The sequence below is a fragment of the Anopheles funestus genome, chromosome 2RL, assembly GCF_943734845.2.
Source record: "Anopheles funestus chromosome 2RL, idAnoFuneDA-416_04, whole genome shotgun sequence".
NCBI classification, from domain to species: domain Eukaryota; kingdom Metazoa; phylum Arthropoda; class Insecta; order Diptera; family Culicidae; genus Anopheles; species Anopheles funestus.
The window spans coordinates 89,899,409-89,914,694 of record NC_064598.1 but is presented as its reverse complement, the minus strand read 5'-3'; the positions used below and the strand labels follow the sequence as shown (position 1 = coordinate 89,914,694).

General features: G+C 43.5%; 4 protein-coding genes across 5 annotated transcripts; 1 reads left to right on the top strand and 3 right to left on the bottom strand.

Annotated features, from left to right (window-relative positions):
• Nucleotides 1–947: 947 nt before the first annotated feature.
• LOC125764093 (cullin-3) lies at nt 948–8,504 on the bottom strand. 2 transcript variants are annotated; one of them, XM_049427948.1, is made up of 11 exons: nt 8,056–8,504; nt 5,968–6,909; nt 4,203–4,586; nt 3,351–4,109; nt 3,095–3,265; nt 2,852–3,022; nt 2,653–2,767; nt 2,425–2,594; nt 2,135–2,355; nt 1,915–2,053; nt 948–1,844 (listed from the first exon to the last, which is right to left on the bottom strand). In XM_049427948.1, the coding sequence occupies exons 2-11, from the start codon at nt 6,022–6,024 to the stop codon at nt 1,692–1,694; spliced, it is 2,340 nt and encodes a 779-aa protein (XP_049283905.1). In that variant the 5' UTR covers nt 6,025–6,909; nt 8,056–8,504; the 3' UTR covers nt 948–1,691. The 2 variants fall into 2 exon arrangements, with proteins under 2 accessions (XP_049283905.1, XP_049283904.1); XM_049427947.1 differs by lacking the exons at nt 5,968–6,909; nt 8,056–8,504 and adding an exon at nt 4,685–5,100.
• Nucleotides 8,505–8,686: 182 nt separating this feature from the next.
• LOC125764103 (trafficking protein particle complex subunit 4) lies at nt 8,687–9,728 on the bottom strand. The gene is made up of 2 exons (XM_049427957.1): nt 9,287–9,728; nt 8,687–9,227 (listed from the first exon to the last, which is right to left on the bottom strand). Exons 1-2 carry the CDS (start codon nt 9,459–9,461, stop codon nt 8,749–8,751), a joined length of 654 nt encoding a protein of 217 aa, XP_049283914.1. The 5' UTR covers nt 9,462–9,728; the 3' UTR covers nt 8,687–8,748.
• Nucleotides 9,729–10,293: 565 nt separating this feature from the next.
• Nucleotides 10,294–12,876, top strand: LOC125764096 (etoposide-induced protein 2.4 homolog). Its single transcript, XM_049427951.1, has 4 exons — nt 10,294–10,408; nt 10,488–10,693; nt 10,771–11,448; nt 11,514–12,876. Exons 1-4 carry the CDS (start codon nt 10,394–10,396, stop codon nt 11,869–11,871), a joined length of 1,257 nt encoding a protein of 418 aa, XP_049283908.1. The 5' UTR covers nt 10,294–10,393; the 3' UTR covers nt 11,872–12,876.
• On the bottom strand, nt 12,129–15,225 carry LOC125764095 (transforming growth factor beta regulator 1). Its single transcript, XM_049427950.1, has 2 exons — nt 14,413–15,225; nt 12,129–14,342 (listed from the first exon to the last, which is right to left on the bottom strand). The coding sequence occupies exons 1-2, from the start codon at nt 14,530–14,532 to the stop codon at nt 13,188–13,190; spliced, it is 1,275 nt and encodes a 424-aa protein (XP_049283907.1). The 5' UTR covers nt 14,533–15,225; the 3' UTR covers nt 12,129–13,187.
• Between the last annotated feature and the right edge of the window lie 61 nt (nt 15,226–15,286).

Here is a 15,286-nt window from a genome sequence, read left to right as displayed (position 1 = left end):
ATTCAAAAATTAATGCAAAATATCAACACGTAAAAGATCTTTTCTTAAAAACATTCCTAACTTCAGCGCTTAATCCTATGCTCTTTACACATGCAGACGCCTCCAGTACCTTTTCACCTGCTGGTGAAATGTGCGCGCCTATCTCCTAGAACGATGGTTCTTATTTTTATTGTTGTGATTTAATGTTTTTTTTTTCATCCTCGCCAACCATTCCAGAATGGACACAGACAAACAAACCGGTAATTTGATAGAATTTCTCGCTATGTTCTAAACTATATAATGTTCCTGCTCCCATTACGTCGCATCTTAAAACAAACAAACAAAATCTAAAGCACGGAACGCAATTCGTGGTGGTTTCGTTTACCAATTTTCTAAATCATAAATCGTTCATTGACGACATATCAACGAACGACAATTGGAGCATTTCCAGCTATACATTGTTGATAAACTTTGCTGATATTTGCACCACCTACATTCGCTTCTTATCGTTAAATCTTGGATGAGTGAATGGAGAAAGTATATCGTTTCATAATTCAGAGACAGAGGGCAATAACAAAATTCACTACTTATTGAGAAAATAAAAAGAGATATAGCGATACATGAACTTTTGGACACTGCAGTTTGTAAGTATAAAACTATCACGATCGTGTACGCATCTTTTCATAGCGCGTTGAAACCCCGCAACGAAGAGGAACAGGAGGTAAGATCGAAAATAATGGGTAATTTTTGCAACCACAAGACCAGCTGCCAATAAGCACAATGGACTTCTCTCTGAAGTAGCAACCTACAAGGGCACACGCGTCTGCCTAAATTGGCTCACTAAAAACTTATGGTTTAGCACGTTTACCAGCAAAATAGTCAGTCCTTTTTGGCGGTGTATTCAATCGAACGCTTAACACAAAACCATGGAACCGTTCGTCAGGATACGCTTTCCATTTCCATCACTATACAATGCCGTGTGTTCTGCACAAGAAACACATTAACACGATTTATTATTAATGTTTCACGAACGAATCCTTTTCATCAAGCAGATCATTCAAAAATTACATACAATACAGAATGATAGCATTCGGAACGAACAAATCATCTGGTGGTACACCAATGTACTGCATTGAAAGGAGTCCTCCTAACGCTTCGCTACAAAGATGCCGTCAGAACAATTTTTCCTACAATCAACCAAAATTCCACCTCACAAACATTCGTCCTGTATTCATCACTAACAATGATAATATGAGAGTGTTTGTCATTTTAATCTCTTTCAAGCTCATGCTCATTTGACAATAAGTGATTTGTTTTAACTTGCGTAAATCAGTTGTATCTTTCACAGATGGAAAACAAATTAATTCAATTCTTTTGCTAGCAAAAGGTTTTGCTCTTTGCTCTTGAACATTCTCGTTTCCTAGCTGTGTGATAATAGTTTCATTGCTAGACGTAGGTCATTCGCGAATGCACGTAGAGAGCCGTAGCATCGAATTTACTACTTTTCCCTTTCACATTTCCTTTTTTTTGACAGCATATCGTGATCGATCGCCCTGTTGGCGTGAGATAGAGAACGTACCTGTTTACTGTTATTAGTACTGTTTTGCAGTTTACTATGCTGTTACGACTGTCGGTTGCACTGTCGATATCGATCTTTGTATTTATATATACTCATGCTCTCTTTCTATTCGACGATTTAATTTGCCTTCTGTTTAAGCTAGATACACATAGATTTTTCTATCTTCGGGCGTGCGGGCGAGATATTCACGCTCGATTAAGCCCTCTATTCTTTTCTTAATTATCACCGGAGACGGCAGGAAACGGCTCTTCAACTGTGTTGTCACATCAGATACGAGAAGATTGTGCTACGGAAAGAAAAGTGAACCAGGTTAGCGTACGTAGAAAATGTTTCCATTTCCATCCAAATATACATACAGGCATCCTCTTTCGCGCCTTCATGATGCGCACGATAGCGGCTTCGATTTCATGCTTGCGATCTTCGTCAACCTTGATCCGGGTTTCCTTACGTTCCGGTTCCGATTCACCCTTGGCTGCGACAGTTTGAATTTTAACTCTGTGAAATGAAATGACAAAAAATTACACCACAACCATCCACCACATGTCGAACCATCCCAGATCCTGTGATGTAACGTACTTGTGAAATTTCGACACAAACGCATCGTTGACGTAGAATTCGTCCGTCGAGACGATATCCTTAGACGTCTTCGGTGTTCGAACCAGAAGCCGCTGCTGTTGTTTTCCCATCGAAAGAGACTGCAGAGCGCGGATCAGATCTTTGCTAGGGATGTCTGTCTCTTGTTGAATGTCTTCATACGTCATTCGTTCGCGGTTGTTAAACAGCATCAACACACACATCTTAAAGCGATTGATTACAGAATTTACGCATTAGCGATTGATCACAGACAGGAGAATTGAAAAACACACCTGATACGTCGATAATTGAAGCACATGTCGTTTAGGAGCGTCCTGCGAAGCAGCCCCAACAGCCGGCGCACTACTGCTTCCGGAAGACGGTGCCGTGCTGCTACAGTTTCCTTCCGCTTTTTCCTTTTCGGCCTTGACACCGTAAAATTCGGCGTTCATGTACACCGTTCCTGCAACAGTGAACAAAATTATTATAGTGACTATAACGAAATCCCTCACGCAACTTACCTAACTGTGGCTGCAATGTCAACTGACGCCCTGAATGTTTGGCCAGATAGAATCTTTTAAACGTTTCGAAGGCCTTCCGTGGTGCTGGTGGTATGTTGCAATTTGGCGTTACCGACTAAAATGAGAAGGGCGTGTGGAAATTCGTATAGGCAACAGGTTTTCCATTGCAAAGTTGATCTGGTCGCACACAATCGCTTACCTGTGTTGGCCAAAATCCTGTCGTAAGAATTCGGACCGTCAATTCTACGCCTTCCAGTGCCGAATTGTCGTTGTTGATGTGATTTTTGAACTCCTCCATTACCGTGTTGGAAACGGACATATCCTTAAACATTCCTTCCAATTTTGAGGTAAATTGACAACCGCATTCAGCCTACAAAACAGTTTGCAAAAATTAGCTTACACCACCCCCAACTACCGGCATTCGATGCTTTGAATAACGTACCTTTAATTTTGATATCATGTTCTTCTCAGAATCATCGCTTACGGATTTGTTCAGCAACAGCCGCTTCGCCAAATGAGCCTTATAGTACCGTTCGAACACATCCTTCTCTTGCAAATATCTGAATAATACCATCGTTTTATCAAGTATGGTTTCAATTTCTTGCTCGGACATCTGCAATCATTTTGGATATAGATTTTTTGTTAGTACATTTAATGTTTTTTTTACATCAATCTCCATTGTGCATGTTAAAACCTACCCCTTTGCAACCCTTTTTCAACTTGTCGTCGATAAACAGTGACAGATACTCGGGTGATTTGCTGTTGAGATTAAGGAAGTGTTCAAAATCGGACGATATCATGTTCTTGAATGTTTTATCGTTATTGAACGAGTGATACAGGAAGTGATCCGAACGATCCTTCAAATCTAGCAGGTTCTGCACGAAGGTGATCGGATTCGTGCTACCGTTTTCTTCCTCCTTAACCAAATCCCGACCAAGCGAGCGCAGATTCTGGGATACACAGTCGGCGATCGTCTTAAGGCCACCGCTAACGCGCGAGAACAGCTTGTGCATGCAGGCCAAATCTTCGGTCTTTGTGTTTTGCAACATGTACACAACGCCCGAGTTTTCCATCTCGACAATCGTGCGCATATGCTTCTTAATCAGCTCATCCTCTACCACCTCCACGATACGGCTTTCGGTGCTTTCGTCCAGGTACAGCTTGGCCCGTTCCGCCTCCTCCGTAATGCGTGCCTCCACCCGCCGAATGTAAACGCTCGCACTGTTTTCGGCGAGAAACTTTTGCGACTCGAGCTTGTAGAATGCGGCCGACTGCGTGAGGAACGGCCGCTCAAAGTCTTCCTCGTACACCCAGCGCTGGTTGATACCGAGCACCATCAGCATCTGGCATGCGTTCTTGATCGCAATATGATCGATCGCTTCACCCTTCCGTTCGCACATTACCATATTCAGCAGGGTCTCTCGCATGTGATCTCGTATGCGTGGATAACGAACAACCTACAAAGTTTAACGATACATTAAATATTTGATTGTAACTCACCAAAATCAAGAAAAAGTATTCCGAAAGAATTTAAAGTGACGATTGCTTACCTGATCGCGGAAAATGTTCAAGCCAAGGTTGTACACGTTGTCCACATCGTTCTGTTGCACGTAAACACGATCCATGTACATCAATATGTCCCGTATCATCACCATCGACGTCTGGTGGTCGTTCCAGCACTGGTTCAGTGTCTGTAAGAAGCTGCAGTTGAAGCTGCGCAGCACCTCCTCGCGTACCTTCGACTCCAAATGGTGTGTGACGACCTCCTTTAAACCACTGTACAACCGCTCTCCATGTTTGTGCAGAACCATCGTGTACGCATTTCTGTACAGCTCCTCAAACGAAAGGCCCGAGTTGTTCTTTTTCTGGATTTCCTGTATAGCGCTTTTCAACAACGACCAAATCGACTCCACATACTTCTCATCCATTGTCATCTGAAATTTAAACATTTAGAGGAAACTTACGTTAGTACGATCTACAACCCTAGGTATAGTATAAAGCTTTCTGGCAATAAGCACACATATTGCCTTACGATCCGTTTAGCGAAATTAATCGCAATATGGGACTTGTCGCGGCTCATCTTCCGCTTCCATTGGATTCGAAACATTGCGTCTTCGATCTCCCAACAGAAGAAGCAAACAGCACTTCACACTTCTTTCGCCTCGCAGGACAAACATGCGTGCAATTTTTGAAGTCCGGCGGAATGTTCAGACACGTGCGTAATTTTCCTTTTCTGCACCTTTCATTCACACACACACAACCAAAACATGAAAGGTAAAGAGGAGAAAAATGAAGATGATGTTGACAAAGCGTCTCGGAACTAATTCCACGAACTTTTTATATTTCGCTCAAATACGAACACGCATTTATCAGCAATGCGTTTGTACACTGTTCCAAAAGCAAAGAATACTCCAAAGCTTGTAGGTAAATAAAAAAAGATCCTGCTTTACGGCAATCACAGGAAGGAGAAAGTGTTACAACATACCAAAGAAAGTAACACACTGTTGCTTCGCTTGATGTAATGGAAAATTGTACTATTTCTGAGCTTTCAAACTAACCCATATATGTCTGGAATGGCTGCTACGATACATATTTGTAATTATTAAGTAACAAAACTTGGCGCTGGCTGAGGACTATAATACAACCGGCAGAATCTCGATGAAGTTATTTTCAAATTGGTAGAACTGGAAATTTAGAAATGCCAAGGTTTGACAGATAATTGCTCCGAATTTTGCTGCAAGCAATGTAGCAAAAATGGACAGCCCGGACTATGAGATTTGCAGTAGAAATAAATTAATTACACTATTTACTATCTATTCATTGTTCCAGCGCGATAAGACACATTCTATCAAATTTCTGTTATAATATTACCAGAATGATTTACAAAAACTTGATCAGAAAACTTAGAACTTTATGTCCAGAAACACACAAAAATGCAATGTAGAAATGTATATATGAGCAAAAGTTTGCCATAGAATTGTATTACACATGTATTGTTCAAATATATTTTACACAACAAATTTTGGCGGTAGCAGTGACACGTTCACAATTACATTGTGGCGTGTAAACTCGCATTAATCGTTTTCAGCGCGAAGCTGAACTATCGAAGAAGGCTGCTGCGAAATTGTGTGTTAACGTGAAATAGTGATGTTGGTGGCATAGGAGTTAATACCAGCAAGTTTTCCATGTGCAAAGGACTGTCCCATTATCTCGTTAAATGAGGTAAATCAAAGTTGATATCAATTGTAAAGCGAAATACATAAAATTAGACTGTAAACATATAATTTTTAAGGTAGTCCGATTATCAGTACTCACCGGAAAGGCACGGATCCTCATTTTGCCTTCCTTTTTCTGTGTTGATACACGACTCATTTTGGCGAATTGTTGGCGTGTTACACCTATTCCAGAATGCACCAAATGTTAACGGTATTGATCGTGAGTTGGGCGTCTTTATTTCGAAGTTCACTAATTCACTTTGTACCACGTATAATTCCACTTTAACCAATGTGATCCACCAAAGTGTTTCGAAGTTACTCTGGGGAAGGCTTTTGTGGAGAAATTACCACAGCATTCACCGATCGTGACGCGGCGCAAACCAAACAATGATCACGGTTTCATGCACTCACTTAAACTGTACGCCTACGCTAAGTTACACCGGAAACGGAACCTTTCTTAGTGGAACGGAAATATGCACATTGTCGGTAGGTGCTCAGGAGCTTTGTAAGCAAGATGTTGCCTCATTATCAGAACAATCGTTACCGTGGAGAACGACGAATGCTTCGATTTAATTTATTTTTTCCGTTGCAATATACCTACAAGACGCTATTGTTACCTTATGTTTTATTACTTTTTTTAAACTCTTTTGTAGGGAAAACCACACGTTTTGATTGATTCACGGAAAGGAAACACTTCACGATTATCACCTTAAGGTCCTCTCAGCATACAGACAGTGTCAATAAAGCATCACCACTGGAAACGGATCAAAATATCATCTCATGGCGCTCTTCCCAACTTATGATCATGCCGGATATTGTGTCTAATCATAAACCGATACATGTTTTACGCGTCATCGATAGCAGCCAACTTTAAATGATTCCTGTGGCTGCCGAATTCTTACAAGGAAACTTTCACGCCAGGAAGCGTACACTCAAGGTAGGCACGCGCGTAACAAACGAGCTATCCTTATATTGCGCTGAAGATTCTATATCCGCTAGCAAAATCCAAGAATTGTGAAACGACCGTAGATGACTGCGGTGCCTAAAACGAGAAATTGAACAATTTGTTAGTACATCATAACAACAAACACTGCGTACTTTGCATTCCGTACGACAGTTGCGTTGTAGCTGCGCTGCATACGTTTTTCTTTGTGAAAAACACCGGTCGCGGAAAGCAAGGCCAATGACACGGGGTGGAGGATTTTCCCAAGGAGTGTGTTATTTATTATTGTGCTGGAATGGCTACAGCACATGAAAGACGAGACGGTTAAGGAGGGGACGGTATAGCTGCTGCTTTTGTAAGTGTGCGTATGTATGTTGACGTTTATCCTCTTTCTTCCTTTCTTTGCATCGCAATCAAGCAAGGAGGAAAATGGTCCATCAGCACAGAATTCCGTATGAATCAGATGCGGCAGATGGTGATAAATATGTGTACTTCATGCTATTTATTGCTGTATCGGACAGCTCTTCTTGCAGTACATTCGTGGTACATTGTAAATGGTTTAGAAAACTCGTATTGGTTATTCAAACGTTTGAAAGAGGAAAACACGGCAGGCCAGTTTCCATTACCAGCCGTATTGAGGCGCACTGTGTTTTAATCAATTGGCCCATCGGATGTGGCTTACAGGGAACATCAACCTCGATCGAAAATAGCAACAAAAAACAATCATTTTCATCGTCATCTAACTGCCCCTTCCTTGTACTGTTTCATTTTCCTACCGACCGCACACACCCTCTTTCGTTCTGACATTCAACATTGTCAGAAAAGTCTTCTCTTCTAGGCCTGCTACTTCACCATCCCATTCCCTTCTCTCTTTGTGTCTTTGTACAGCAAACTCGTAGCTCTTACAGCACATTTTCCTCCGAGCAATTGTTCCGCAAAGATTTTCATGCCATTTTCATCGTTTCCGAACGCGGTGTGCTCATTTGAAACATGCGCTTAATATTGCTATATCATTTTAGTGAGGTGTAGAACGATTTGGCTATGATGATGAAGTTGCCGTACACACAACACACACCACACATACGACGATGTTGATGATGAACAATCAATTCCATTTTCGATTCACACTTCACCTGCGCCCCCAAACCATCATTACACGTCGTTTTCTGTGGGGTGGGAGCCCAATGCCTGTGCTGATGGTCAACTTCTTCCGATACGCGTCTTGTACACCTCTCACGTATTCACCTGTATTTTTCGACCCCTCACGTCTGGCCGATGATGCCAAATCCAGTTGCATGTACCTTTTCACACGGCGGTCGAAAAACCTGAGGACCTTTGGTTTTGCGAACGTCGCTCCTTCGGCTGTACGGTCGAACCAGCGAACAGGTTCACCAGACCAGGAAAGGAAAGGTGGGCAATGGGCACACACGGTCACACTACTGTCTCCGCTTTTCACTGCACTCAATTGCTGCCTTTCGGCCAGAACTTTTCCATTCACACCGTACACCGCGTTCTGTGTCCGTAATGGATCATGTCCCTTGCGGCAGATGGATAGAATCACTCTTCGTTTACGGTACAAGATCACCGCCTGATGCTGCTTGAATTAGGTGCAAATTCATGAGACGATCTTAGTTTTCATTTATAAAAAACCTTTTGACAGACCCACGGCGACCATGTTTTCTTTCATAAAGTTTGTCAAAGTGTACGTGTTTGTTTTGTACAAGTGTTCGTGAGAGACGGAGAAAAGAAAGCGGATTGACTGTCATTCCACAGTTGAGTTTGCTCGAAACGCACTGAGCTACTTGCGTGGAGCACGAAAATGGTTTTTCTTTGATTGTCTGCACAAAATTTCTTTCACTTCTATGAAAAGTGCTACTTTCCTTGAAGCTATAGGCTTGTATTATGTCGATTAATTTATGTTAAACGATTCATCATCACTTAAATGTTAGCCACGCCGCCTTTCTCCACTTGATCCAACAACGCCTGCAGATTCGTATCGAACAGCTCACAACGGATCGGCATTTCGAGCGAGTAGAACGGATTCTTCAATACGTAATCGGCGTACAGCTCATAAATTCGCCTCAGCAGCACATCGATACCCGTCTGCATGTTTTCCGCGAATATCATAAACTTTACGCCGGTCAGCGTCTGGAAGCAGTGCAATCGGAATGTGTCGGCTTCCAGCACCTCAATGCCGCTGCTTTTCGGTTCCGGGCTTAGCTGGCTGGCAATGGCAAACAGTGGGTAGAACATGCTGGCCAGAAAAATCTTCTCATTCGTTGTCATCTTCGGTCGACTGAACTTTAACGACAGCGGATAGCTATCCTTACTTTCGATAATTTCCTTCACGTCCCGACCATCCTCGAGAACCGCCCCATTTACCTGCATCCCGTTGACACTTATCAAATGATGGCCCACTACAAATAAGCGATCGATTACTGGTGAATCAGTACCATTCATTGACAAATACGCTTACCATTGATTCCATCACGCTGGCCGAATGCAACGGAAATCCTTTTCGGTTCATACTCCAGATTGATGTCCAACGGATAGCTGAACGTTTTCTCCGTTTCTATTTTGGGCAAGTTGTGGTCCAGGTTGAATATCAACCCACCGGATTTGTTCACGATGTACACGCCGAAAATGACCATTTGGAGGCCGTAGAAATTAAACTGTAGATAAACACGTTCGCCTCCCCTCAATACTTTTTTCACAACATTCTTCGTGCGTGTAGCAGAAAATTGTAAACACAACTGTTTCGACGCGTATCTCCGTTGACAGATTCGTCAGCTGCTGAGTTTTGAGCAAAGTTTGTGCTTTTTTCTCTTTTGCATTTTGAGCAACTCTCTGTCTCTGTCACTTTCTGCTCGAATTTGTGCACACACACAGTCAAACACTGCTCGAAATGAGAATCCGTCTTTTTAACAGATGATTTGTATCATTCCCAGTGGTTCCTCAGGTGTAGTTGACAAACATCCAGCTCTCCCTGGAAAACTGTTCCTATTCCGTAAGCTCATTGCGCTAATTCTGGTGATTAAACAAAATCGAGTTAATCTTATCTATCGCTTCGTGTGCGGTTTTAGCACCGTTGGCACTTTTATTTCGCCTACCGCAAGATTGTTGACACTTCAGACGCAATTTCATCTTCCGCGCTGGCTGTAAACAAAAGCTGTCAAAGGGGCATCCATCCCGGTCGCGCACGTTTCGGTTACGTTTTCCGTCTCGGTCGCACTCACTCACAAGGTGTTCCGTTGTCCTGTTGTCGTCCGTTATTACCATCGTTTTGTATGATTTCCATCTTCAACGACGTATTTTTATTTATAAACTCGCCTAGTTCCTCAAAAACGCAAAAACCAGAATTCCGTGTGTGGTTAACTCATACATAACTTCGATTGTTGATCGTTCCCTTAACAACAACATTACATACTCTCCTTCTATTGCTTGTGTTTTTAACATTGCTTTGCAGTTTTCGTCATCCTAAGTTACTCGCAATTACAACCCCTCAGGGCAATAGGTTTAGCTACGGTCTGTGTCCCCACATCATTCTGTAACACATGCAAGCAGCACAATCTTGGCCAACACGATGGAAACGTTATGTGTAAGTTAGCTCTTTCCTCGCGATTGTTATGATCGAAATTTCACCTTCCCTCTTTGTGTTTGCTACTGTTGCGTTGTAGAGAATAGGCACCACTGTGCTGCACGGGATCCTGGACAGTATCAAGGGCATCACGGTAGTGTTCTATCTGGACAAAGAGGCCAACCGAAAGCTATCCCAGCCTACGACAAAACCTCTCCTCTCGGGATCTGCTCCCCGAACGAAGGAAAGCTTATCGTCGCAACCTCGTACACCGTCATCGAATTCGCTCGTTTCTAAGCGCATAGAGTAAGTAATCGAGTGTAACTTCTTTTGTTCGCCTTTCGAAAGCCTGAAGGTACATTTCTCTTCCCCCTCTCCGACAGAGAATCCAAGGTGCTAAAGCGTGTCCTTCAGTGTTCGCTACTGAATGGCGGAATATTTATGCTCAGCATCCTATTTTTCGAGTATGCCGTCCTGCCCGGGCTACATCTCTTTCTGTGGTATCTGTTCCGCAACTCGACCACCATGACAACGGTGTGGGGCTGGATGCAGCCGTCGCTTTCGCTGCTGTTCAACTCCTTCTGGGTAGCTCCACTATTTCTACTCAGCAAGATCGTAAATAGCCTCTGGTTTCAGGACATTGCGGATTCGGCGTACAAGTTCCGCAAGGGTCGCCCTCAGCTTATACCGAGCATCAGCAAACTGATCGCCGATACGCTTATCAGCTTGCTGATTCAGATTCTGTTTCTGCTCCAAAGCACGTTGGTAAAATATTTACCCGTTCCGGTACCGTTTGCCTGTAGTGCGATCTACATAGTGCATATGAGTCTACTCTGCTCACTGTATGCCTTCGAGTACAAGTGGTTCAATATGGGCTGGGAGCTGCACAAACGACTGACTTACATCGAACAGAACTGGCCATACTTTTTAGGCTTCGGGCTGCCGCTAGCAGTGCTGTCCGAGCTGCCTAACTCGATCGTGATCAGTGGATGCGTGTTTTCGGTTCTCTTTCCACTGTTCATTATCAGCGCTAATGAAGCCACACCAAAGGTGGACGTATGGTAAGTATGGTGACCAACACATAAATACAGTTCAATTGGTTGATTTGTTTCCTGTCCTTTTCTAGTGAAACACCCCTTAAGTTGTTCTCCATTGTGGTTGCCCTTACCAATGCACTGTTCCGTGGCCGAACGAAACCCGGAAAGGCGGCCCTATCGCAACCACTAACACCCGGCGGTGGTGGGACGAATGTTCGTGGTCTAACGCCTCCACTATCGTCCTCTACGTCTGCGTTCATGTTTCAGCAACAACAGCAGCAACAGCAACAATATCGACTTCACAATTCCCAAAAGCAGCACCATCATCGATCGCACCATCGTCAACCATCGCCATCTCCATCGGCAGCTTCGTCCACGTTTGCTTCAGTCCAAACTGCCCAGCTGCATCAACACCAAACTGTACTGAACCGACCGCTTAGGCGGTAGGTGTGTATATAAGCTGTGTGCTTTGCGTGCTTCTTTAGCTCCTCAAAAGAAAAAAAAAGGAAAAAGTGTTCTGAAACACAACGAAGACAAAATGGTAGACGAAGCTCAAACGAGGAGAAACAAACATGGTGCCGGAAGGAGAAATCAAAACGAAATCCAATATAAGGCAAAGCAAACGGATATAATTATGTACGCTAGGAAGCAGGGATACCGTTTTATATCTTTCTTTTTTTCTGTCGGGGATGTTTGCAATGTTTTGTTTATTTTATTCACTCGCGACTCAAGCTAAAATTTGACGGTCCAATCATTGACTCAGCGCTTCGTTTGGGATGGTCCAGCATCGATAGTGCATCGTATAGGAAAATCGTTTAAGGCGACCGTGTTTTGTGTGTGTGTGGAGCCTTAGACGATAGAAAATGATATATTCAACGTTAACTACTAACATTACTAATATTCTTAACTAACGCATCGTACTACCAACAAACAAACACATTAAACAATGGACTGCGCTTTTCATGTCGAATTGAGACCGATAACAAACCTAGGCAGTAAAGATTTCCGTGAGATTATGTATAAACGAAACAAACAAGTAGATCAACTGTATAGTGATGTACTTATAGCATAACGTGTGGGGGGTTATTATGGTGATATAAAAAACGATGGACGATGCACATTAGAGCAGGATAAGAATAGGATCAATGGTGGGTTGCAGCTAACAGTGCTGATCAAATTATGTGGGATTTTCTTTTCAAGGAAGTTTGCCTTTTAATCCGCTTGCTTTTGCATCTAGGCACGGTTCAAACAAAGGCTTTCGAATCAGCACACCTCGCCTCGGGAGTGGTTAGCAAGGACGGGAACGGGACCGGGCAACACAGTGGAGGTTTTGTAAATTGTATGATTTTTTTATCTACCGCTCCGAAGGTTCGATACATGAAAGACTGCCCTTTTAGGCTGCGCAAATTAATCTGTGAAACAGACCAGGAAAATAAATTTACTCAAAACATAAACAGCCACAACAGGAATACTTTCCTTATTGAAACAAAAACGCTGGTGGATAGTTTTTGAAAAGAAGAGTTTCGCTTTATTGCCCTACTGGTGGATGTATTCCTTGGTATTGAGAAAAGGAAGGAAAAGCTTCTTCCGTCCGTTCTGCTTTGTATGAACGTTTAAAATGCCCCCGCGGAATGGGGTTTTTATTCCTTGTGTCGACAGTTCCGGTGCGCCTGAAGCGGTACCGATTGTATTTACCCATTATTTTCACCCTTGTTTTTTCCACAACTACATTTCGTCTATATACATCAATGACAGATACTTAGCTACACCGACAAGCTGAACGAGTTACCGTCCGAGTGGTCAAACAATTCATCCGGTGGTTCTTCCTTAATTTCCGGCACCGTACGATACGTCGAGATCGTGATGTGTCGCAACAATGCATCGTAGCTGATTGCCGGATCATCGTTCTCTTTATCCACATTGGCTGTGTTTTCCTTCTTGATGCCCCTGTAATTCGTACACTCTTTCGCACTCGGAAAACTATGTATTAGGTTCGCGATGGTCGGGTGAGCTAGACCAAAGAACCAATCACCCAACGGACGGGAATCAATCGAGCGAATGTTAAGCGCCGTATTGATCCTGTGCAACAGCTCTGCATGACAAACATCTGTTGTGGGACCGCTGATGGTATCCTCTGCCACACCCGTCACTTTCATTTCGTCCGATTCGTTTGCCGACGGTACACCGGTGGGATCCGTGCATTCGGGTACGATTTCGAATCGTGGCCTTTCACCATCGTCCAGTATGCGGCAGGTATAGTTGCACCGCTTTTCCGGATCCTTATAGTGACCGTACGGTCGCGTGATTGTGTAGCCAATAGGATAAATCGTACACTCTGTATGATAAGCCGCTCGTTCTGGAACGATTTCACCCAGATTTTGTACAGTAAAGCCACCGACCGTGATCGGGTACACTGGATGGCCCGACTGGTCAACCGTAATGTTAGCCATGCGCTTCTTTGCCGAAACTGCACCAACACGTGGCTTTCTTCTTGGTTTACCGTCCGCTGCATCACCTTTGCCCGATGGTCCCCGTTTTTTCCCTACCCGATGCCCATTTTTCGCACCATTTGGTTCAACTGAACCGGATTTACCATCCGTTTCATCGTCCTTTCCATTTTCTATCACACCATCCGGCGCAGTTCCCTGAGTATCTTGAGTGTCGGGTCCGCCTTCGCCGGAGGTGCTTGCGTTTGGTGTTCCATTAACAGTAGCACTTTTATCCCGCTTTTTGTACTGTCGCTTCGGTGGTAAACTGTTCGCGATCAATTCGTTCAGCTTGCTGCAAGGCCGACCAAGTTGTGTCTCCAGTTCATTTTCATAATCCAGCAACTTTTTCAACAGAAATCGACGCTCCTCGCTAACCTGACTCGTTTTATCCTGCACCTGTGCTATGTGATCACATAATGCAGCATTTTCCTGTAACGAATCAGTGCGTGAGTGCTACATCGGAGCACTGAAGCAGGCCTCACGGGGGCGGTTTACTTACAAACACCATATCGGTCATGTATCGTTTTAATCGACGGTACTTTTGCCGATATTTGCCATTTACTTCGTCATCCACGGCTGTGGTTGCTGCTTCCGATAGTTCGCAGCTTGTGTTTTGCATTTCTTTCGCAATTTCCGCTGCATCGACACCGACAAACTAAAGGGATTGCTGGTGATAGAGCACTGATGTCCGGCAATAGCGCGCGTAAAAGTAGCAAGCGTTTGAAACTATCGGCACAGGCACAATACAGTCACGAGTCACAAATCAAGTAAAGGATGTAGTTTAACGTACCTATTCGTTAAATGTTTTGCTTTTTAATTGATATCTATGAGGCAAAAGAATCGATGGAACGAGACTAGAAAATAAACACAAATTGCTTGCGAACCCGCGTTTGTAAAATCGTAAACAATACGCACTCTTGACAGTCGTGCACAAGATTGCTAGCGTTCAGGTGTGCTGTCAAATGATGCTTGTCAACCGATCAAAGCAGCACACTGGGCGCGAGCGGGAAGCGGCAAATGTCCCTGGTCATAATTATTTGTGCATCCTTGTTCATCCAAAGATCCTGTTAAGTTTGGATCTTCCACGTGCATTGTTAGTGTCTGGTGAAGAATAGTCGTACCGATTAAAATTCGCATCCGACAACAAAGCGTGAAAAATGGTAAGCCAAAGTGCATGCCCCAAACATTATTTATCCTCTGATTCAGTCATGTTTATGTAGCACAAAATGCTTTGCTTGAAAAAAACCCATCATTCACCTTACAATACAATACCTACCGCCCCAGCAAGATCGTCATATTGTCCGTTCGCTGCTCGCTTTTATCATCATGTACCAGAGTTAATGGACGTGTTTAATCAAATGTAAAAACACGCA

Coding starts and splice junctions, on each gene's coding strand:
- LOC125764093 (XM_049427947.1), bottom strand. CDS start 4,759: ATGTTTCGAATCCAATGGAAGCGGAAGATGAGCCGCGACAAGTCCCAT. Junction 2,595..2,652: donor GACATTGCAGCCACAGTTAG/GTAAGTTGCGTG, acceptor TCACTGTTGCAG/GAACGGTGTACATGAACGCC. Junction 1,845..1,914: donor AGGCGCGAAAGAGGATGCCT/GTATGTATATTT, acceptor TTCTTTCCGTAG/CACAATCTTCTCGTATCTGA.
- LOC125764103 (XM_049427957.1), bottom strand. CDS start 9,461: ATGGTCATTTTCGGCGTGTACATCGTGAACAAATCCGGTGGGTTGATA. Junction 9,228..9,286: donor CCAGCGTGATGGAATCAATG/GTAAGCGTATTT, acceptor GCTTATTTGTAG/TGGGCCATCATTTGATAAGT.
- LOC125764096 (XM_049427951.1), top strand. Junction 10,694..10,770: donor CTCGTTTCTAAGCGCATAGA/GTAAGTAATCGA, acceptor CCTCTCCGACAG/AGAATCCAAGGTGCTAAAGC. Junction 11,449..11,513: donor ACACCAAAGGTGGACGTATG/GTAAGTATGGTG, acceptor GTCCTTTTCTAG/TGAAACACCCCTTAAGTTGT.
- LOC125764095 (XM_049427950.1), bottom strand. CDS start 14,532: ATGCAAAACACAAGCTGCGAACTATCGGAAGCAGCAACCACAGCCGTG. Junction 14,343..14,412: donor ACATGACCGATATGGTGTTT/GTAAGTAAACCG, acceptor GATTCGTTACAG/GAAAATGCTGCATTATGTGA.